This window comes from Quercus suber, unplaced genomic scaffold, assembly GCF_002906115.3.
Source record: "Quercus suber isolate HL8 unplaced genomic scaffold, Cork oak 2.0 scaffold_783, whole genome shotgun sequence".
NCBI lineage: Eukaryota > Viridiplantae > Streptophyta > Magnoliopsida > Fagales > Fagaceae > Quercus > Quercus suber.
Genome location: NW_027070219.1, coordinates 47333 through 70525, shown reverse-complemented (window position 1 = coordinate 70525; position 23193 = coordinate 47333). Strand labels below are relative to the sequence as shown.

Below are 23193 nucleotides of genomic sequence, written 5' to 3'. Positions count from 1 at the left end.
AATAGGTTAATCAAAGATTCAAAATGACCAATCTATCAACCACAAAAAATTAACTTCACGTCCCTCAAAGTCTCCCCCACCCCATTTCTCTCTTTTCGCAAGTCCCTTGAGTGGGACTCATGATTGAAATGCATATAACTGCATAATAAATTAAAACATAATATGTGCACATCAGGCAACATGTGAAGACTGATACAGTGAATCTTCACAAGTATGATCATCTTTGTGATCAGATAAGCACCTTTTGTAACAGTTTAGTATTGCTTCCTTTTGTAACAAAGGTTGTTAATGACATGGGCTTGGTTAGTTAGTTTTGAATTGGCCAATTATATGTAATCAAAAGGCTGTCCAATAGGAAGTTACCTTGCCATGTATAAATAAGCAAGGTTAAGCAATATAATACAATTTTGTTAGTCCATTTACCTAATTCCCATAACCCTTAATTTCTAACCTTAGCCACATCAAGACCTAGCTCAAAGGCAGAAGTTGAGTCATAAACTACCTACCTATACCAGATTCAGTACATATTAAGCAAAAACACAACAAATACAAAATAACCTAAATGAAATCTTGGTGAACCAAATTGACCTATCAATCACACAAAATTAACTTCAACTCCCCCAAAGTCTCGCCCACCCTTTTCTCTCTTTTCCCATATCCTCAAATTTTGAATTGGACTCACAATTGAAATGAAGATAACTATATGCATAGTAGATTAACACATGATATGTGTTTGATGTGGTGCATTTGGAGGGAAAGGAATGCACTTAATTTTGAAAGAACCAAGTTGTCCACAAATAGATTGAAATTCTTGATTTTGTGTTTCAGGATGCTATATGAATGGATGAAACTATGGTTCACCTTTCATCCTCAAACTTTTTTGAGGTTTTAGATCTTTTCTTTGCTAATCTTTTAAGGTCCACTCCCGTATACATCCTGTGTATGAGGGTTGTGCCCCTTTACATGCTTTCTATAATGAAATTTTTTATTACTAAAAAAAATAAAAGATCAAAACACGATATGTGCAAATCAAGCAACATGCCAGTCAGTACACTATTTAGCAATAATACATCAAGCACAAAATAAACTAATACAAGCTTGCTTAATCAAAATGACCTATCAACCACACAAAATTTAAGTTCGAGTCCCCAAAAGTCTCCCCAACCCTTTTTCCTCTTTTCCCTAATCCTCAAATGCAGACCGGTCAAGCACTGGAAAAAAAGTAATAATAAAATAAAATAAAATCCTGAAAATACTTCAATATTTCACTATATTTAATTCTTTTTATTTTTCTTTTTTGAATATATTATGTCAAATCCATAAAATTAAACATAAATAAACGACAATAGTTGGATAATCCAACATACCAACCACAAATTACATGCATATCTTCCCTGCAAAAAATAAGTAAAGAAAGAGAGAAAAAGAAATGAAAAGTGAAGTACACTAATATTATTTCAGTTTCTTGTTACATTATTGGCATGGAAATAGGTTTGAATAAGACCACCAAGAGAAAGGAGGGGAAAAGAAAAAAATATCTGTTCAGCTTCACACGTTACACCCAAAGAGAAAAGAAGTCCAACTCAAAACCCAATATACTTCCAAAAAGGATCAAACTAAAACCAACACTGTGAGTCATGAACCAGAATTTTGGTATCAACCAATCTGGCAAGTTGGTTTCAAACTGGCCCTTAAAATGAATGACGTTTTGCAAACTAATTCTTACCAGAGCTCCAAACTAATTCTTACCAGAGCTCCAACAAATTGTACTTTCTCTGAGAAATTAAAATAGCTGAAATGCCAGTAAACTTTAAAGTGACATCCATAATAATGAAAAATGCTGATACAGTTCATAAGTCACCTGTGAATGATAAGCCTATTATTCCAAGAATATGCAGCCAAAAATGTTCGTATGCTTGTTAAAGCAAACCTAGAGAGCACAAAAAGGCAACCTTGGAAACATCAAGCAATATCTCGCTTCACTCATAATTCTAGATACAGGATCGATTCTCTTGAGAAGAAAACATAATAGAAAACTATTAAACATAAGCAGAATGGTGAAAGCCCATACATTTGTACGCACTGAATCAATATTGTGCTGCATAATCAGAAAATCCATCCAAATTCCAAACACTATCTACAGGGCCTCACATGTGAGAAAACATGATCTCTATACCCAAAAAAAATGTATATACCATTCATACAAGAACTTTGAATTCAATTCAAATCAAAATTGCAAGTGAGAGTACCCGATTCACTGACTATATAGAATACAAGTGCTATGAGTATCCAATATTGAAAAAGAACAAGAAACAATGAATCTCAATATGTGTTTCCTACGGCAAAAAAAGAATCAAACTCTGCTCCTAAGTTAATCAGAAGACAAAAAAAAAATAATCAAAGAAGCAAGATTAGAGGCAAGAATTCAACCTCCTCGATCTTTGCACGTGTGATGCTGATCACAATCATGTTCATGTATGTACTTGGAATCAAAGCGTCTGATCAGATTCAATGAGCAATGCATTAAGCATGATATGAACTGCAGCTTCATAAACAGCCCCATCATAATGCATCCCATCCTCTGTACATTTGACCCCACAATTCCATGTCAAAGACTCCATATCCAGCAACAAAAGCGGGCCTCCGGATTGCCTCAGCACCTTGCTTCGGCGCAATGCTTCTTCGTAAGCAACCCGCATTGTGTCAGTCATCTTCTCCCTCTTCTCCTCCGTATTCAGCATCGAGTTTATCAACGTTGGCATCCCAATCCAGAACAAATGGGGCGATCTAACCGACACCGACCCAGTTACCGGTCCTTCAGTGCCTAACTCGGGCGAAATGGGCAACAAGGAAACCACAGAATTCCTCAACGAGTGTAAATGAAGAGTGTAATCCGACGCATTGGTGAAGTGAAGCATGTGCCACAGGCCAGAACCCATGACCAAAACATCAGGGTAAGTCCGATTACGCTGGAAACCGTGGAGCAAATGGGTCAAATTGGAAACGTAAGGAGCCCAAACGAAATCCAACTTGAACCCAATCGGGTCAAGAACGATTTGGTAATCGGAGTGGCGCTTGAACAAATCGGACTTGACAGACGGGATGCGGTCAGAGTCTTGGCCCAAGACCAACTGAAGCAAAGCGAGAGCGACGTATCGAGCTTGGGAGTCGCCGGCGACGACGACCCACGAGCCGTTGAGCAAATCGGAGGTGTCCGGCGGAGAGAGTCGCCGGAAGTCACAAGACACGACATTTCTCGAGGAGGACCACCGCCAAGGCCCATCTGAAGAAGAAGAAGAAGAAGAAGAGTTGATGGGGTCGGGAGGCGGTGGGTCCTCCCAGACGACTTCGTGGAGGAGGGAGAGGCAGGAGTGGCGGTGGAAGTCGAAGACGACGAAGGAAGAGGCGAAGTCGGAGATGGAAGGGAAGTAAGGGGTGAGGTGGACCCCAACGGCGAGGGTGATGAAGAGGGCCCCACTGAAGAAAAGCATCTTGTTGCGGCTGAGATGCCACCCCGCCATTCCCATGGGCACCAACAACACCACGCACGCCGCCATCACTCCCAATTGGATCGCTCCTAGCGTTATCATTATTCAATCATTCAAAAATAATAAATAAGATATCTTTTCTTGGAAACAAAGGTTTAAAGGAAGAAGTTGGTGTGTTGAAATTTTGATAGAGAAAGAAAAATAGTGGGTGAGGGTGAGAGAGGGTATTTTTTTTTTTTTTTTTTTTATGGTTTATTTATTTTTAGTTATGGCTTCAAAACTAAGGCAGTTATTCTTGCTGATGATAGGAATGTAACAACAACGGCAGGCAACGGCCTGTGTGTGCGCGCGTGTATGCGGTGATGCATTGTTTGTTTATATTTATGAATGTGAAGATGAAAAGATTCAAACATTCTTTTGGTTCTACAGAACCGGATATTGAAGAAGATGATTCCTGTCTTCTAGAGGGGCGGCCCACGTTAGTCAATCATACACCATGCCTTTCTAACGTGAGCTAAGAAAATACCCCTTCTCACCCCAATGCCACCTGGCTATTCTACTTCCTTCCTTTGCTATCGTTGTTTTGGCAAGGGAAAGCAGATATTTTTGCAGTAAGTCTTAAATGGGAAGTTGTTTCTTACTGATATTAATAAATTTAGATTAAAACTAATAATAATTTGTTATTAAAATTTTTTTAAGAAAATATTATGAGTGTAGCATTTTTTTTTTCTTTTTAAGTAATTTACATGGCTCACGGTTCATTTTATTCAACTTTCCATTATATGATGTTGGAGATGAGTGAGAAACTTAGAGACGCTAATCAAGGTTGATATACAAAACAAAAGATAGTATTGGGTAAGGCAAATGCCTACACGTTCGAGTCTTATTAGATCTGACAAAGCCATTAATGCTAGTGTGTTGAGTATGTATCAAAGATTTACCATTAGTATGGATGAGATTGAAATATGAGAGATTGCCCTTATTTTGTTATTATTGTTGGCGCATTGGTCGTCGGGATAAGGATTGTAACTACGTTTGAGTTTGTTAGTGTATAGATTAGGTTAGATTAGCCTATTGGGTTTAGCCCTATATACTTTACTTGTACTACACTCATATTACTTGTACTGCACACATACCTAGCCTATATAAGGCTCTTCTTTGTACATTATTTTACACACATTAATATACAGACTATTCAGTTTTTCTCTTACTTTATATTGTTAACATGGTATCAGAGTTTTTCCTCTGATTTTTTGGTTCCTGTGGACATCTCCGGCATTCTTCCGCTGCCCTTGCCTTCGTCCAATAGTCACTGTCAAAAGCGAGTCACCGCCATCACGCCCACAGCCCTAGAACACTCGGATTTCGTCAGTTTGTTGATCAAACCGCCAAAGTCAAGGCACATATTTGTAGATCTAACAATCCTGAGCAAAGCCTAACCAAGAACAGCCAGAAACCACCTCTCACGCGCTCCCACGTGCCAGCTGAAGTTTCTGCATCACGAGCACGCGTCACCACGCGCCTGCACGCGCCACCACGCACCTCACGCGCCGGATCATCTCTGTCACGAGCTTCCACGCGCCTGTCCCGCATTGCGTCCTGCCACGTTAGCCCTAGAGTGACGTCACATAGCCACGTCATCATCCCACGTCAGCATACGTCAACATTCAGCCATTGACCGTTGACCAGACCGTTGACCGTTGACTTTAACCAAAGTCAAAAATTTTTAACAGGGCCTGTCTTGCTCAGTTTTTCACGTAGATTCCAATTTTGGGATCTATTTCTTTATTTAAGGTCTCTAAATCCCACTTTTTGGTCATTTTCTTCATTATGGCTCAATAAAACGAACGAGATATCATTCGTCCTATCACCATTATGTTGGATGGTCCTACTAGTTATCATGCATGGTCTTAGAATATGACTGTCTTTCTCAAGGGTCATAAACTGTGAAGATATATGACTAGTTCAATTCCTAAACCAGTATCAAACCCTAAGTCCAAAGCCACAGCTGCTGAAGATGCCTCCAAGACTGTTGATGACTATGAAGAACGCCTAAAGGAATGGGAGAGTATTCAGAGTAAGATCTTGTCTTGGTTTATCAATACATCTATTCCCTCCATTCATAATCTTCTTCCTCGTCTTGAAACTGCTGAGGCTGCTTGGAAATTTTTGGCCGATCGTTATAATTGTACAAATGTTTCAAGCTTGGAGTTCCACATTGAATCAAAACTTTATCAAATATGCCAAGAGCTAGGTCAGTCTATTTATGATTTTTATTCTGAGACTTCTACTATGTGGGAACAACTCTTTACTGCAGATCCTCTACTAGTGTGTTCTAAGGACATTGAGCTATTTGTCAAATATCAGGATCGTCGTAAATTTATGCACTTCATGATGGGTTTACGTGAGGATTTTGAGCCTACTAGGGCTTCTCTACTTAGCCGGTCTCCTACTCCTTCTCTTGATATTGCAGTTAAGGAGCTCATTTCTGAGGAAAACCATCGGCCTACTCATCACATGTCATCATCTGATCATGTATTGGCTACACCATCTCCACAGCCTCCCATTACTGCATTCACTGCTCCTCCACGAATAAACTCTAGGCGTCCCACCTCTCAGTCTTCCAAAGGTACTCACTGCAAGTTTTGCCGTGCTAAAGGCCATGACATCTCAGTTTGTCGCAAACTGCAAAAATTTGTGCAAGAGCAGAATAAAGCTTCTCTTCCTCTGGCAGCTGCTGTATGTCCTTTAGATCCATCGGTTCCTATAGGTCCATCTTTGGCTTCCTCACTTACTATGGCTGATATTGAGGCAATTGTTCAACAGGTTTTATCCTGCACTTCCACTACCCTTTCTGTCACCTCAGGTAAACAACCGTAGTTTTTTGATACTACATGTTGTAACCATATGACTCCTGATGAATCTCAATTTTCTGATAAGGCACCCTTAGAAAATCCAATCACCATTTACACTGCCGATGGAACTCCTATGCCTGTTAGTCATAAATGAACAATCTCTTCTTCTTGTTTGTCCCTTAGTGACACTTTTCATATCCCAAAGTTATCCTTCAATTTGCTTTCTGTTGGTCAACTTTGTGAATTAGGCGTAGATCTTCTATTTACTAATCATGGTGTGGATGTGCAGGATCCCTGGACAGGTCAAGTGCTTAGGACAAGCCGTAAGGTTGGTCGCATGTTTGAAGTTCATGATTGAAGATTCCTTCACAAGTTATTTCTACAGCTACTACCATTGCCACACTCTCACCTGATTTATGGCATGCTCGTCTTGGTCATCCATCCTTATCTCATCTTCAGTTGTTAGCTTCTCAAGGTCATTTAGGTTCAGTTCAGTTTCAAAAATTTGATTATACTTCATGTCATTTTGGCAAACAAACTAAATTGCCATTTAATAATAGTGACTCATTTTCTTCTGCACCTTTTGATCTTATACGTTCTGATATTTGGGGTCCTGCACTTATTCCCACTGAGGGGGGATCTAGATATTTTGTCATATTTGTAGATGATTTTTCTCGATATACTTGGATTTATTTGCTTCACCATAGGTCTGAACTTGTGTCTATTTACCAAACATTTCATAAAATGATTGAAACATAGTTTAATCGCACCATTGAAGTCTTTCGATCAGATAATGATCAAGAATATCATGATCAATCTTTCCTATCCTTTTTAGACAGTCATGGTACCCTCCCTCAGCGGTCTTGTCCTTACACCTCTCAACAAAATGGTCGTGCAAAACGAAAACCTCGTCACATTCTTGATGTTATTCGTCCCTTCTCATTTCTGCCTCTCTTCCTGAGCGCTTTTGGGGTGAGGGTGCACTCAATACTGTGTACACCATTAATCGTATTCCTTCACCAACTACACATAACAAATCTCCATTCGAGCTTCTCTATGGTCAAACTCCTGACTACTCCTCTCTTTGAGTTTTTGGTTGTGCTTTCTTTGTCTCTCTTCCTCCTCATGAACGAACAAAGCTCTAGCCTCGTGCTCGTCTCTGTTGTTTCCTTAGTTATGGTGTATCTCAAAAGGGGTTTTGCTGCTATGATCCCATTTTTCGTCGCCTTCATGCCTGCCGTCATGTTGAGTTTTGGGAACATCGTCATTTCACAAGTCTTCAGCAGTTTCCTACGTCCTCTCCCTCAGAGTCTCCCATTTTCACTGATCTTTTCCTCCCTCTCTATCTTGAACTTGTTGAGGATTCTTCGACATCGGCTGCCTTTCCAGACGACTCATCTCCAATTCTGTCCCCAGCATATGACCTGCCTGTCTTGGATCCTGTGGCACTACCCTCTCCTGAGCCTCCTGTTGCTCCTAAACTTCGTCGTTCCACTCAGGTAAGCATTCCTCCCCCTTATCTCACTGATTATCACTGCTCTTTTGCTCTTGCCACCCTCTATGAACCTCACACCTATCGTAAGGCCCATATTGACCCTCTTTGGCAACAAGCTATGAACGAAGAACTAGTTGCCCTTCATAAGAATCACACTTGGGATATGGTTGATTTGCCTCCTGGTCAGTCTGTAGTAGGTTGTAGGTGGGTTTACAAGATCAAGACCAAGGCTGATGGATCTGTTGAACGATATAAGGCTCGCCTAGTTGCCAAGGGCTTTACTCAGGAGTATGGCATTGACTATGAGGAAACATTTGCTCCTGTTGCTCCCCTTACATCTGTCAGATGTCTCATTGCTGTGGCTGCTGTTCGCCGTTGGCCTCTTTATCAAATGGGTGTGAAGAATGCTTTCCTCAATGGAGACTTCCAAGAAGAAGTATACATGCAACCACCCCTTGGTTATCCACACTCAGGCAGTCAAGTTTGTTGCCTTCGCTGTGCTTTTTATGACCTCAAGCAGGCTCCTCGAGCTTGGTTTGAAAAGTTTAGTTCAGTTGTTGCTCAGCAGGGTTTCACTTTGAGTCCTCATGACACTACTCTCTTTGTTCGAAGATCCTTTATTGGTATCACTCATATTCTTCTTTATGTTGATCATATAATTATTACTGGAGATGATTCTGTAGGTATCCGCTCTCTTTAGCACTTCCTTAGTTAGCATTTTGAGATGAAAGATTTGGGTACTCTCAGTTATTTTCTTGGGCTTGAGGTTACCTCATCCTCTGATGGATATTATCTTTCCCAAGCTAAATATGTTTCTGATCTTCTCTCCAAAGCTGGTATCACTAACAACAAGACTATTTCCACTCCATTGGAATACAATGTAAAACTGACACCCTTGGATGGTGAACCTATATCTGATGCAACTCGCTATCGTCAGTTGGTTGGTAGTCTGATCTATTTCACTGTTACTCGTCTGGATATTTCACATGCCGTGGGTATGGTTAGTAAGTTCATGGATGGCCCTCGTTTTGTCCACTATGCTGCTGTTCTTCGGATTCTCCGATATGTCAAGGGCACATTTTATCATGGTCTACACTACTCCTCTTGGTCTTCTCTTGAGCTTTATGCTATTCAGATGCGGACTGGGCAGGTGATCCGACTGATCGATGCTCTATCACAGGTTTTTGTTTCCTGTTGGGTACTTCTCTTGTCTCATGGCATAGCAAGAAGCAAGATGTTGTTTCCCGTTCCAGTACTGAGGCTGAGTATCGTGCCTTTGCCAACACCACCTGCGAGCTTGTCTGGTTTCGCTGGCTCTTGGCTGACATGGATGCTCCATAGCCCACTGCTACTCCTTTTTACTGTGACAATCGTAGTGCTATCTACATTGCTCATAATGATGTCTTCTACGAACGCACCAAGCACATTGAGATCGACTGCCACATCACTCGCCAGCATCTTAAGAAAGGCAATCTCAAATTGTTCTCCATCTCCTCTGCTGACTAGCCTGCTAATATCTTCATCAAGTCTCACCCGCCTAGTCGTCTTCGAAATCTTATATCCAAACTCCAATTGGTTTCCTCATTGCCACCTCGAGTTTGAAGGGGGATGTTAGTGTATAGATTAGGCTAGATTAGCTCATTGGGCTTAGCCCTATATACCTTACTTGTATTGCACTCATATTACTTATATTGCACACATACCTAGTCTATATAAGGCTTTCTTTTGTACATTATTTTACACACATCAATATACAGACTATTCAGTCTTTCTCTCGCTTTATATTGTTAACAGAGTTTATCAGCTTTGAATACACCTATTAACGCTCCATATGGTTAATGGCTCCATGTTGATGGGGAGTCTATTTCATCTACAACCATCGTGCCAGTAGCGGCTCTAGGAAATTTTTTTAAGATGGTCACTAAGAAATTTAAATTATACAAAATCTAATAAAGCGATAATTTGAATATTTGCTACAATTATGAGTCAAGTCACTAAGGAGAGCAAAATTGTTATGAATTTCAAAGTCAAAAAGAGTATAACTATCATTACCATCAAAGAGAACTCACAACCATAATATTTTTCTTAGTACCATTTTTTAAGTAAAAATAAAATTAATTAAAGATTATTTTATTGAATAGGTTGAATGATCTACAAATTTAAATGATTAGTAATTTTTATCTTTTTGTTTTATAATAGGCTTTTTGTTGAACAATTTGTTCACTTGTTGTTGTTTGGTTTTGTCTTATTTTTGTTTGGTTTATGTTTGTTGTTATTTGGGCTAATATTTATTGTTGTTATTTAATATATTTTTTTAAATTTATAAAAGGGATTAAGAATTATGTTTGGGGGGGGGGGGGGGGTGGCTAATATTTATTGTTGTTATTTAATATATTTTTTTAAATTTATAAAAGGGATTAAGAATTATGTTTGGGGGGGGGGGAGAGAGAGAATTAATTTTAGAGTAATGCTACATTCACAACATTTTTATAATAAATCTTATCTTAAGCAAAAAATTGCTATTGGTGGGTAAAAAAATAATATCGGTATTTGGGTCAAATTAGAATTAGTAACAACTTAATATATTGAATTTGTTGTGAAATTATTGTAAAAATGTTGTGAATATAATATTACTCTTATTTTTGTTGAACCCAAATTTTGTAATTCTCAAGGCAAGGTGTCCAACATTTTTATTAGGGTGGTCACAATAGGTTAGTTTAACATATAATATTTTTTTACCAAGTGTATATATACAATTTTTTTTTGCATGTGGAGCTGCCATTGCTTGCCAGATGTTCTTCATTAATGTCAATTATCTTTGATGGATGATGTTCTTCCACATACTTGTGAGTTGATTTGTGTGCATAATCCTAAAACTTTGTTATCCTAGTGCCCAAAATCTCTAGCTTCAATGCTGATGAAGTTATTTTTGCTTTGGGTTTCAGCCGCTCTTGTAAGGTTGGACCTCGTGGTTTTTCAATGGTATTTGGTTGTTGTTGCATCCATTTAGGGTTAAGGTGGATATTGTCCATGAAACGGAGCAAAGTTTGCATGTCTTGGTGAAGGCAACCTTCCACTTATGGAAGCAAATTGATTCTCTTTAGCTTAAATGTTCAAATCTTGATATTTTTCTCACATAGATTTCCTACACCCAAAAGAATTTCAATCTTGATAAAAAAATAAAAGAAATAAATCTATAAATTATGGAGAATCTTCAATAGAGCTTGGCGGAACTCTATCTAGCACATACACCATGAAACTAATAAATTTGCTAATAGTTTAGCTGTTTTAGGACCACACATTCTAGAGAAATGATTTGTCTACAATATTTTTACAACAAATCCTAAGTGGTAGGTTGTTATTGGTTATTATTGTTGGAGCAAAAAAATAATCTGAGTGTTAGTTTCAAATTTGAACACAAATTTTACCCAATTTAGATTTAAAATGAGTGAGTTATGGCTGTTTGAAGTTAATTGGGCCATCATTGCAGTCAAGATTAGGGTTCTCAATGAGTTTGCGTATGCACACTCACGAGGTTGCACGCGTAGCCTCACTTGTAGGACCAGTTATTTCCACTTTTAAGGCCCCAAAGCTTCAATCTTTGGATTGGGCTGGCCCTAGACCCTTATGAACGTCTAAAACTGTCCAAAAGACTCCAAAAACCTAGCTAGAGAGAGTTTATTTTAGCTTCCATGTTTTCTAAAATCCTGTTTTCTATTCTCTAATCACTCACACAGCACCTTTGCACATTTTTAAGTATTAAAAAACCTCTCTATAGTATTGACAAAAGGGAGAAGCTTGTTTTCCAATTCGTTCTAAAATCCTTTTTCAAAATAATTTTATTCTTAAGTTGTGATTATTTTAAATCTATTGTGCTCTTTAATCTCACTTGTATTTTCAATCTAATTTTTGTGTTGTAATCACCGAGGGGTAGATAAATATCCTCAAACTTGTGATTCTAAAGCAAGGTGGGTTTTCTTCCATGGTTTCTCACTTTGCTACATAGGACCCACATGATTCTTTGTTTGATATTGGATTAACTGTTCTTATTTGATTTTGTTGATGTTGTGATCTTTTTATGATGTTAATCTAACCATGGCTTAGATTTGTTTAGTTTTGGTTTTATTTCTATAATTTAGTCAAGACATGAGTTTCTTTACTTGAATAATATGAAACCCTTTGTTTAGTTTTGGCATCATTGAGTTCTTGTTTGATTTGTTAATTAGATGACCATGATCTTTATGTTATACATGCTAATCTGAAATATGGGTTAATTAATTTTAGTTTATTGTTGTCTTTCGTGTTCTTATTTAATTAGTTATCATTCTTGGTTAATTCAACATAAAATGTGATTTTTTCAGATTCTATGCTAATTTAGGTTAATTATTTGTTTCCTTTATTTTTTTTAATCAACTTTTCTATAATATGTTTTCTTTGAATTTATTTCTTTTACGAAATCTTTCTTTATGTGTTTAATTTAATTGTTCATTTTCCTTTTTAGTACAATTTGTTTGATTTGGGTTTTAATATGTTTTCCTTTCTGGTTGTTATGTGATCTTTGACATGTTGTGTGTATTCTTTTTAATTAAATTTATTAAAGCCTCATTTGAGGGGAGGGAATGGAATAGAATGGAAATGAATGAAAATAATAATTTTATAATATTCTTTCCTTCCCTTGTTTGAGAGTTTAATGGAGAGAATGGAAAGTCCATTCTCTTATTTGGGAGTTTAAGTAGGAAGGAATGGAATTGGTAGGAGGGAACACTCATTCCTTTCTATTCCCTTAAAACCTTAAATTTTCATTCCTCCCGAAATTGGGAGGAATGAGAGAGAATGGAATTAGATTTAATGATTTTTTTTACTAAAACTCCCAAAATACCCCTATATATTCAACTCTTTATTTTAAAATAAGGGTCTAATAGTAATATTTTCATAAAATGATTCCATTTCATTCCCTTCATGTTACTCCCAAACAAGATTACTTACATTCCATTCCATTCATTTTCATTCCTTTCCATTCCTTAATTTTAAAACATCCAATTAAGGTTACTTAATTCCATTCCATTCCATTCTTTTCCATTCCTTTCACTTACTTAAAAACATTCCATTTAATTCCATTCAATTCCCTTATGAACTCCCAAATGAAGCCTAAGGCCTCGTTTGGAAGGAGAGAATGGAATGGAAATGAATGAAAAAAAATAATTTTAGAATATTCTTCCATTCCCTTATTTGGGAGTTTTAATGAAGGGAATGGAAAGTCTATTCCATTATTTGGGAATTTAAGTGGGAAGGGAATGGAATGGGTAAAAGGGAACACTCATTTCTCTCTATTCCCTTAAAATCTCAAATTTTCATTCCCTTCGAAATTGGGAGGAATGGAAGGGAATAAAATTAGATTTAATGATTTTTTTACTGAAACTTCCAAAATACCCCTATATATTCAATCCTTTTTATTTTAAAATAGGGGTCTAATAGTAATATTTTTATAAAATGATTCCATTCCATTCCCTCCATGTTACTCCCAAACAAGATTACTTACATTCCATTCATTTTCATTCATTTCCATTCCTTTATTTTAAAACATCCAATCAAGATTACTTAATTCCATTTCATTCTATTCTTTTCCATTCCTTTCCCTTACTTAAATACATTATATTCCATTCCATTCCCTTATGATAATTTCATTTCATTCCCTTATAAACTCCCAAACGAAGCATAAGTGATTAGGGTTAGGGATTAGGGCCCTTTTCATAAACTTTTTATTTAAATTTGGTCTATCAACATATAATGGAGACCGGTCGACAAGCAGGGTAGTCTTAGGTGTCTAACACCTTCCCAAACCACATCCTAACTTTGAACCTAATATTTGGTGCGCAGACCCTTGTAAGGGGCTCAAGAGACCCAATTTGGTTCTCGGACCTAAACCAAGTAGTGACTCCCAACCCTCTATCTTCGGTCCATTCAGCTGAGGCGTAATCCCAAAGGGAGAATCATGTGTGTATGTCCTAACAAGTCATACATACCCTTACAAGATTTTTTCTAGAGCTGACAAATATTTAGCTTAGGTAAGAACATTTGATATGTATCTAATTTTAAATATGCTAGTGCATATAAGGGGGTACCAAGCTAATTTTACTAAAAATTGAAATCCAAACATTGTCTTTCATCCAAATCTTGTTCAAATTTCCCTGGTGAATCCTTAGTTAAGAATAGTTTTTTTTTTACCATCACAATTACAGTTATAATATATTCATATGATAATTAATTTGTATTTATAGTTATTTAAGTATATTTAATTGTATTATTTAACATTTTCTGAATTATGCTTTAATATTATTTTTATTTACTCCCTAGATTGAGCAGGCTGCCACAAGAAAAATGTCTATAGACTCTATACTCCAAGACAAATTATTCATCTCGTTTTGTTCGCATATTCCAAAAATTTCAAGCAGACTACTACTACCTAATTCACATATGATACCAAAAATATTATTGTCTTGAAGGTCAAACAAGAAGACCCCCATAGGATTTGTAGACATTAATATTGTAACTCTCGTCCCCACAATGGCTTCCTTTCTCCTATAAATATAAACTTCAAGCTCATTTGGTTAAGCACAAAAGAAAGAGGAAGGAGAGAAAGATTTAAAGAAGAAGATCACAGTAAAGATGTCAAAAGGAGAGGTTGTTCTGTTGGATTGCTGGGCTAGTCCATTTTGCATGAGAGCCAAGATTGCACTGGAGGAGAAAGGTGTACAACATGAACGTAGAGAGGAAAATTTATTTGGAGGCAAGAGTGAGTTGTTGCTGAAATCAAACCCAATTCACCAGAAGGTGCCAGTTTTGCTGCACAATGGAAAGCCTATATCTGAGTCCACAATTGTAGTGGGCTACATCGATGAGGTCTGGTCCAGCTCCACACCACTACTCCCAACTTGCCCATATAAACGAGCCCAAGCCCGGTTCTGGGCTGACTTTATCGACAAAAAGGTTGGGTTCTCACTAATTGGACAAATTAAGATTAAATCTTGTTATATACTCACTACTGTAAATACAATTTTAAAGAAATATGTACATGTGTTATAATATTTACTCAACAAATAAATAACTTACATCAGTCCATATAATTCCTTCTTTTATTGATTCTTATTTTTTTAATCTTCTTGTGTTAACTGTGTCTGCATTTTTTTTTTATTTGAAAAAATTTATGTACATTTCCAAGTATATTAGATTGTTCGATTAAATTCAGTCGTGCCATATATTTCCTTCTTTTATTGTTCAGAACTATTTGCATAATTTTATTTAATTAAATTTAACCCAGTCCATATATTTACTTCTTTTATTGTTTTTTTTTTTTGGAATAATTTTTTTTTATTGTTTCAGAATTGCCTGCTCCTTTTATATATACAATGCTTATTTCTTTACTTCCTTCTTATAACTTTTAATAGTTTAAGAACGTGAATTTACTTTTCTTTACATTTTATATAGTTAGCAACAACATGTTGATAAAAATATTAGTTAACTATATCTCCATTGTCTTTCTTAAATTAATATTTATCATTATTAGTTCTCCATTGGCTTCCTAAATCTTAAAGTAAAATCCTCATTCTGCTATTGCATTTGGCCATCATTTTTATGTGTATTCATGTGTGAGTTCATAATGGTTATATCTATGTTGGAAAGGTATTTGAAGCTGGCAGAGAAATATGGACAAGCGAAGGAGAGGCAAAAGAGTTAGCCAAGAAAGATTTCATAGAGATAATGAAGCAGCTAGAGAGAGCCTTAGGAGACAAAAGTTTCTATGGTGGTGATGCCTTTGGCTTCGTTGACATCATAGCAATTGGTCTAACCAGTTGGTTTGTGGCTTATGAAAAATTTGGAGGGTTTAATGTTGAGGATCACTGTCCCAAATTCTCAGCCTGGATGAAGAGGTGCATGCAAAGAGAGACTGTAGCCAAAGTTCTTCCAGACCCAGAGAAGATCTATGAGTTTGTCATCACATTAGGGTCTGTTTGGATACAGTTATTTTGCTAAAAATTGAAAACACTGTAGCAAAATAATTTTTAAATATGTAAATAGTACTATTAGACTCATTTTTAATATATTTTTTTTCTGAATAAAGTGGTTGTGGGTCTCGTGAACAATGCACAATGTTTCTAGCACAGTGTAATCTGCGTGCATGAACAGTGCGGTGAATGTTCATAAGCCTAAATGCACTGTTCATGTCCCATGAACAGAGCAAGAGGCGCTAAAAAAAAAAAAAAAAAAAAAGGCAAAAACACAAACGCAGGAGGAGAGACATGCATCCAAACGCTCACTAAGGAAGATGCATGGCATTGAATAGTGAAAGCAGTCTATGACTATTGCACTCGCTGGTGCTTTATCAATTATCTGGCTCCTTATCTCATTTGGAACTTGTTGCTTTTGTCCTTTTAGAGGTCTTAGATCCTCATGAGGATAACAAATAAGGGAAAATTATCATTTTCTTTGATTTTCTATTGCTCTTTCTAAGAAACTAGTAAAAGGAAAATAAAACTTGTAATGTAAATGGTCTTTCAATGGCTTTGCTTGTCTCAATGGATCGTTGTGGCGAAATGCAACAAGGTCATAACTTTGCATTTGGTTGAACATTTTTTTTTTTTTTTTTTTTTTTTTTTTTTGAGGAACAACCCCAAAACGGGGAAGAAAATGTATTAAAGAGGCAAGTCTTTTACAACAAGGCTGAAAATATTTGGCGAAACAACCTCCAACCAAACTCTTAAAGGAAAAGAAGACCTAGCATCCCTAGCTAGAGCATGGGCAACATAGTTCCCTTGCCGTCTTATATGGATGATAGAGTAGGATTGAAAATAATCCCTTATAGACATAAAGTCTTTTGCAAGATGACCAGCTAGTGCATTTGAAACAGCCCCAAACTACAAGCTCTTCACAACGAGTTTTGCGTCGCCATTAAAGCACGCACGACGATAGCCAAGATCCCGAGCAAAGAGAGCAGCTTTCTAGGCTGCAAGCATCTCAAGAACTTCCATTGTAACTGGCATCATTACCTTCTCGGACAAGGCAGCCAAGACTCGGCCATCACTGTTGTGATGGACCACCCCAATACCGGCTTTCTGGTCAGCCTTGAACACTGCCCCGTCGAAGTTGGCTTTCACTGTGTTCACTGGGGGTGGCTGCCACCTTACCAGACCGGACCTAACCTTTGGAAGCTGATGTTGTTTTCCATGCTAGAATTCAGCCAACAGGGTCGAAGCTAACTGAGCCAGCTTTGAGGTTGGCAAGGCTGGTTCATTTGATCTCATTTTGTTTCTCCGAATCCAGATAAGCCAGGCGGTCATTGCAAACTCTTCTAGATTTTTCCTTTCGGCCATGAAAATACCAACCAGGTTGCACAAAGAATCAATGCACTGGGATTTTGTGCTCACATCTGTAAAGGACGGAAACCACACCACACGGACCTGCTCGCAATCCCAAATAGTGTGAAGCGTGTTTTCCACCTGCAACCACACAGCTCACACACAGGATTGTCTAGCACCTTCCTTTTTTTCAGGTTTACCTTTGTTGGGAGTGCAACAAAACAAGCACGCCAGAAGAACACCTTAACCTTGCTCTGGACTTTCAAGTGCCAAATGCACTTCCAAAAACTTTTTATCTTGTTAGAATTAGAACATGATGGCACGGCAGTCAACTCTGTCTCACACAGCAGTTGGTAGCCGTTTTTACAGAATAGAAGCCCGACCTGCACCATGGCCATGTAATGTAGTCCTCTTGGTCAGTGAGACAAAGAGGGATGCCCTTGATCCTGTGAGCTTCAAACGGTAGGAAGAGTGCATCAACAACCTTTTCATCCCAACCATTCCCACCAGGAGACAACAAATTTACAACGACCCAATTTGAGGCCTCCTCCTTCTTCAGAGAAATAATGCAAGCCGAGTCCCCCCCAGGCAGCCATCTATCATAGTAAATGTTTATTTTCATACTATTCCCAATTCTCCAAAGCAAACTCGATTGGACAAGAATTCCTGCCTTCACAATACTACGCCAAGCATATGATCCCGAAGAAACTTGAGCGTAAAAAACAGAACCACTTGAAAAGTATTTCACACTAAAAATTTGATAGAAGAAAGATCAGTGATCCACCAATAATCTCCACACTTGCTTGGTGAGCATAGCCTGTTAAATTTTTCCAAATCCTTAAAACCCATACTGCCCAATGGCTTTGGCTTGCATAGTGATTTCCAATTTTTCCAGTGGATCTTACGTTGGTCCCCCCATTGGCCCCACCAAAATTTCCTAATCATCATCTCAATATCATTAAATAATCAAGAAGGAATTTGAAGCAACTCATCGCAAAGGTAGGTATAGCTTGAACAACCGCTTTTAGGAGCACCTCCTTCCCGCTTATGAAAGGAGCTTTTCCTTCCAACCTTGGAGCTTGTTCCACACTCTCTCCTTAATGAATTGAGGCTCGCCTTTTTGTTTCTCCCAACCACCGCCAGAAGGCAAGGTACTTCTCATATTCCCGAACTTCACTTACTCCCAAGAAATCTATTATCTCAAGCTTCCTTTCAACCGGAGTGGCCTTACTAAAAAACATGGTGGTTTTTTCTCTATTTAACTTTTGACCTGAGGCTTGCTTGTACAAGAGCAACATACGTTGGTAACATCCAAGTCACTCATCGTGGCACGGAAAGAGGAAAGTGTCGTCAGCGAAGAATAAATGAGTGATTTTTGGGCCATTCCTACAAAGAGAGAAGCCCCTAATGGCATCAAACCTGGCTGCCCTCTATAATTGATGTTTTAAGGCTTCCGAAAAAATTAAAAATAGGTATGGGGAAAGGGGGTCCCCTTGCCTAATGCCCTTTGTGGCTGAATGTCACCTTTTGGAACACCATTTACCAGAATTGAGTAAGAAGCTGAATGAATACAACTCATAACCAAGGCCACCCAACTCTCATTGAAGCCCATTTTCAGCGTTGTGACCTTTAAGAAACCCCATTCCACCCTATCAAATGCCATGCTCATATCAAGCTTCAAGGCCATGAAACTCGCTTTCTTTGATTTTTGGTTCTTCATGTGATGGAGGGTCTCGAAAGCAACGAGAATATTATCAGATATTGCCTTGTCCGATTGGAAGGCACTTTAGGATTCCGAAATGAACAAAGGTAACACCCCCTTAAGCCTATTTGCAATCACCTTGGAGACAAGCTTATAGATTATATTACATAAAGATATAGGGTGAAAATCAGTGACTTTTGAAGGATTTTTTACCTTGGGATAAGGGCGATGTAGGTCCGATTTATGGAAGGAGGAATGACATTCGAGGTGAGACAACTCAGCACTGCATCAGTCACATCATCACCTACTGACGACCAGTAATGCTGAAAAAAAAGAGGCGGGAGTCTGTCAGGACCCGGGGCCTTCAATGGATCCATTTGCTTCAGTGCCATGACCACCTCCTTCTTAGCAACTCATCGATAATCATTTGATTCATCTCAGCCGAAACAGAGCAAGGAATACCATCCACAACTTCCTTCATCATACTCGGGTTTGAGGAATGGAAAAGGCATTGGTAGTAATTTACCAATATGTTTGAAATCCCGTCTTCGTCCGTACACAACACCCCATCCGGATCCTAAAGAGCATCAATTCGGTTCCTTCTAAATCGATGAGAAGCTCTACTATGGAAGTACCTAGTGTTGTTATCACCCTCTTGCAGCTAAAGAGCACGAGACCACTGTTTCCACATTTGCTCTTTGCACACTAAGAGCTTTGAAATCTCCTTTTTAACCTTGAACTTGAGAAAAACTTCCACCCCTTATAGTAGCTTCCTCGGCAACTCTCAATTGTTCTTTTTTCTCTCTAAGCCCTCGGGTCACATTGCCAAACGTTACTTTGCCCCACCACTTCAAATTCCTATGGCGTCTATCCATTTTTCCTTCCACTATTCTCATCGAGCTGCCAATGTAATCATAAGACCATGCCTCTTCAATCACTCCTCTACAACCCTCATCCCTCATCCACATTTGTTTGAACCTCCAAGGCTTGTTCACTCTTTTGGGAATACCCGCCAAATAAATGATGATCGGTTTATGGTCCGATGTACCACTCTCCAAATGGACCACTTTTGAAGTCGAGAACATCGAAAGCCACTCAGCCGTACTAACTGCTCTATCAAGTCTCTTCCACACCGTATGCCCCTCTCCATGCCCATTACACCAAGTGAACTTATTGCCACTAAAACCCAAATCCTGAAACCCACACTCGTCCAACAAGTCCCTAAAATCCTCCATTTGCCTACTTGGCCTATGCCTCCCTCCCAATTTCTCATGAGCTCTAGTAATTTCATTGAAGTCTCCCGCACATAGCCAAGGCAAGGAAAATTTGGAGTTCAATCTTCTTAAGGTTACCCAGGAGATGTGATGGTTACTTGAATCGGATTCCCCATAGAAACCGGTAAATCGCCACTCCTCCTCCTTCCTTTTATTTATGACTACATCAATATGATTCGGGGAATAAGTATCCACTAAGAAATCCACATCTTTCTTCCAAAAAACCGCCACCCCTCCACCCCTCCCTTCTCTAGAAAATTCTATCATCCCATCAAACTTGAACTTTTCTCGTAAATAAATTAGCCTAGCTTTTTCTAGTCATGTTTCGGCTAAGAACACGACTGAGGGAGAATGAGCTCAAATTAAGTCACCAAGCTCCTGCTCTGTCTGAGGGTTCCCAAGCCCCCAACAGTTCCAGCATAGGAGATTCATTGTTGTTGGCAGGGCTGCACCATAGCCTCCACCATTAAAATGTTAGGTTCAAAACTAGAGTGGGAAACGTGCCTCTTTTTGTTTGGTAACTCACTACAGTCTATCTTTGAAGCTAACATTTTTGAGTTTTTTACACCCGTAGGCCCAACGTACTTCACTGGGCTTTCATGGATTTTCTTCCTAACTCTCTTAGTTTTTTCCAACCTAGCACTATTCTTTCTGGAGCCAACAATATTTGAAATATCACAAAGTGTTGAGTGGGAAATGGGGACACTTACCAAATTTTCCTCATGCACACGTGATTGGGTATTCTCCTTAGCCTCAGCCAATTTTTCTGCATGCCTCTCTATAGACTTCGAGGTAGACTCAGCTAGCCTAGGTGTCTTTTGTGCCTTGATGCCTTCACCTATTCCTTCTATGTTACCCCCTAAGGTCACGCCACTCACATTGTCAAATCTTGACAATGCCGTGTCAATATCTTCTAGCCTTTTCTCAAATGTCTCCCTGAATCTTGGCCTACTACCTCCACAAAATCTGCAATCATATCCTTTGCGTTTGACACAACAGGAGCCCCATTTAATTCTTCCTGAGGTTCCGCTACTTTCTCGGTTTGCACAACCTCTACCGAGATAGGTTGGTTATCGGCCAGGTCCACCAACGGAACCGCCTCATGCCCACCATCAACTGCCTGTTTTAAAGAGATTTTTTAGCATCATAGAAGCCCAGGACTTTGAGTACTGAACTTTTCCCCTTCATGAATCCATGCCCTGTACGCTTGACTCTCCTTTGGCAGGTTCCCTTCACTCTTAATCCATAAATCACAATCTCTATCCACATGGTTCAAGCATCCACACCAGTAGCAGATGTTTGGCAGTCTTTCATATTTGAAAGACACCCAACTCTGCTCTCTGTGGGACAAAGAGATTTGCCGCCCCCTGCACAGTGAAATGTTTATATCAATGACCACCTTCATCCGCAAAAAACTTCCCCCATCTATCTCTTCCTCATCAGTATTTTTACAAACCATCCCCACTACTTCACAGAGTTTAGCCGCCACAGTTTTATTCATAAATCTTACTGGAACATCATGAATCTGAACCCATGTCAGAATTTTATTGAACTTAAGTGCCCAGAGAGGAACTTCCTTGTCGTACCACTATAGTATGACAAGGTGTTTGTTAAAGCTCCAAGGGGCATTGCTCATTATCCTCTTCGCCTCTTCTTTATTTTCAAAGGTAAACAACAAAACGTAGTAAGTGATTCTCTGAACCTCGAAACCCTTCACGGATCTCCAAAAGGACTGAAAGTTCTCGTTACTGCCTCGATGTTTAAGGCCTTCTTGGTAAGGAACTTCGCTGCCATGGTGAAGTTTTTGGTTGAGAGTTCGTCGTCCAAACCCAACTCTTCGCCCTCCCTAGCACTCAACGACATTCTTTGCCAATGCTCTGTTAGGTTTCCATTTTGCTAACACCCTCAACTCTCGTGTTTCCCAGGCCCCAAGAAAAAAGAAAAAAACTATCATCTACCCTCCTCCAAGCAAAAGGAATTTGCTTGAGTTACAAAGAATCCTCACACAAGGAATAGCAGATTCTATAGCCTAAGGGAGGTTTTTCTGGAGTCCCAGAGAAACCTTCTTAGCGATAGAGAAAAAGGAGCAGAACAAACTTATTTTTTTGGTTGAACTTATCTGCTTATAAGTGAAACAAAAGTGACCTTAATTATATTAGGGTTTTTTTTTTTTTTTTTTGAGTTATTTGTTTAAAATTATTTTTGTCCACCTTTGAGTAAATAAATTGACAACAAATAAGTTAGCTAAATAAACTGGACTAGGTGCTTTCTTTTCACTGTGATGTTTTCATAAACTTTTAAAACCACATTGAATGACCTGATCAATTGAGCGAACCATAAACTAGTGTAAACTTTTATTTGATTCATCCCTAAAATGAATTATTATTTCAATCAAATTGAAATGGCCGGCTTATTAGTTGAATTATTGCACTACCTAAGAAACCTGTAAGTGGATTCAATTTATCAAATTGGTCAATTTTTATTTATAAAAATTCACTTTGTTTTTTTTTTTNTTTTTTTATTGTTTCAGAATTGCCTGCATTTTTTTTATGTGACAAAATTTATGAACAATTCTTTAATTGATGTATATTAGGTTGTTCAATTAAATTCAACCATATGTATAAAAGGTGTTATCTTTCTCTGAACAATTAAATTTAACTATACCAATTAAAACTCATAGAAGGAACTTTTTTTTTTTTTTTTTTAAATGTGTTTATTTGTGATGTTATTGCATTGGCTCCTTTTTATATATACAATGCTTATTTCTTTACTTCCTTCTTATAACTTTTAATAGTTTAAGAACGTGAATTTACTTTTCTTTACATTTTATATAGTTAGCAACAACATGTTGATAAAAATATTAGTTAACTATATCTCCATTGTCTTTCTTAAATTAATATTTATCATTATTAGTTCTCCATTGGCTTCCTAAATCTTAAAGTAAAATCCTCATTCTGCTATTGCATTTGGCCATCATTTTATATGTGTATTCATGTGTGAGTTCATAATGGTTATATCTATGTTGG

The 23193-nt window shown here is 38.1% G+C and overlaps 3 protein-coding genes across 3 annotated transcripts; 2 read left to right on the top strand and 1 right to left on the bottom strand.

Annotated features, from left to right (window-relative positions):
* Positions 1-2154: 2154 nt before the first annotated feature.
* Positions 2155-4027, bottom strand: LOC111984808 (protein ALTERED XYLOGLUCAN 9). The gene has a single exon (XM_024016430.2). It carries the CDS (start codon positions 3588-3590, stop codon positions 2490-2492), a length of 1101 nt encoding a protein of 366 aa, XP_023872198.1. The 5' UTR covers positions 3591-4027; the 3' UTR covers positions 2155-2489.
* Positions 4028-8562: 4535 nt separating this feature from the next.
* On the top strand, positions 8563-9344 carry LOC136064858 (uncharacterized mitochondrial protein AtMg00810-like). The gene is made up of 2 exons (XM_065767201.1): positions 8563-9036; positions 9180-9344. Exons 1-2 carry the CDS (start codon positions 8563-8565, stop codon positions 9342-9344), a joined length of 639 nt encoding a protein of 212 aa, XP_065623273.1.
* Positions 9345-14477: 5133 nt separating this feature from the next.
* LOC111984823 (glutathione S-transferase U19) lies at positions 14478-15874 on the top strand. The gene is made up of 2 exons (XM_024016445.2): positions 14478-14825; positions 15519-15874. Exons 1-2 carry the CDS (start codon positions 14505-14507, stop codon positions 15867-15869), a joined length of 672 nt encoding a protein of 223 aa, XP_023872213.2. The 5' UTR covers positions 14478-14504; the 3' UTR covers positions 15870-15874.
* The last annotated feature ends 7319 nt before the right edge of the window (positions 15875-23193 follow it).

Coding starts and splice junctions, on each gene's coding strand:
- LOC111984808 (XM_024016430.2), bottom strand. CDS start 3,590: ATGATAACGCTAGGAGCGATCCAATTGGGAGTGATGGCGGCGTGCGTG.
- LOC136064858 (XM_065767201.1), top strand. CDS start 8,563: ATGAAAGATTTGGGTACTCTCAGTTATTTTCTTGGGCTTGAGGTTACC. Junction 9,037..9,179: donor AGGTTTTTGTTTCCTGTTGG/GTACTTCTCTTG, acceptor GATGCTCCATAG/CCCACTGCTACTCCTTTTTA.
- LOC111984823 (XM_024016445.2), top strand. CDS start 14,505: ATGTCAAAAGGAGAGGTTGTTCTGTTGGATTGCTGGGCTAGTCCATTT. Junction 14,826..15,518: donor CTGACTTTATCGACAAAAAG/GTTGGGTTCTCA, acceptor TATGTTGGAAAG/GTATTTGAAGCTGGCAGAGA.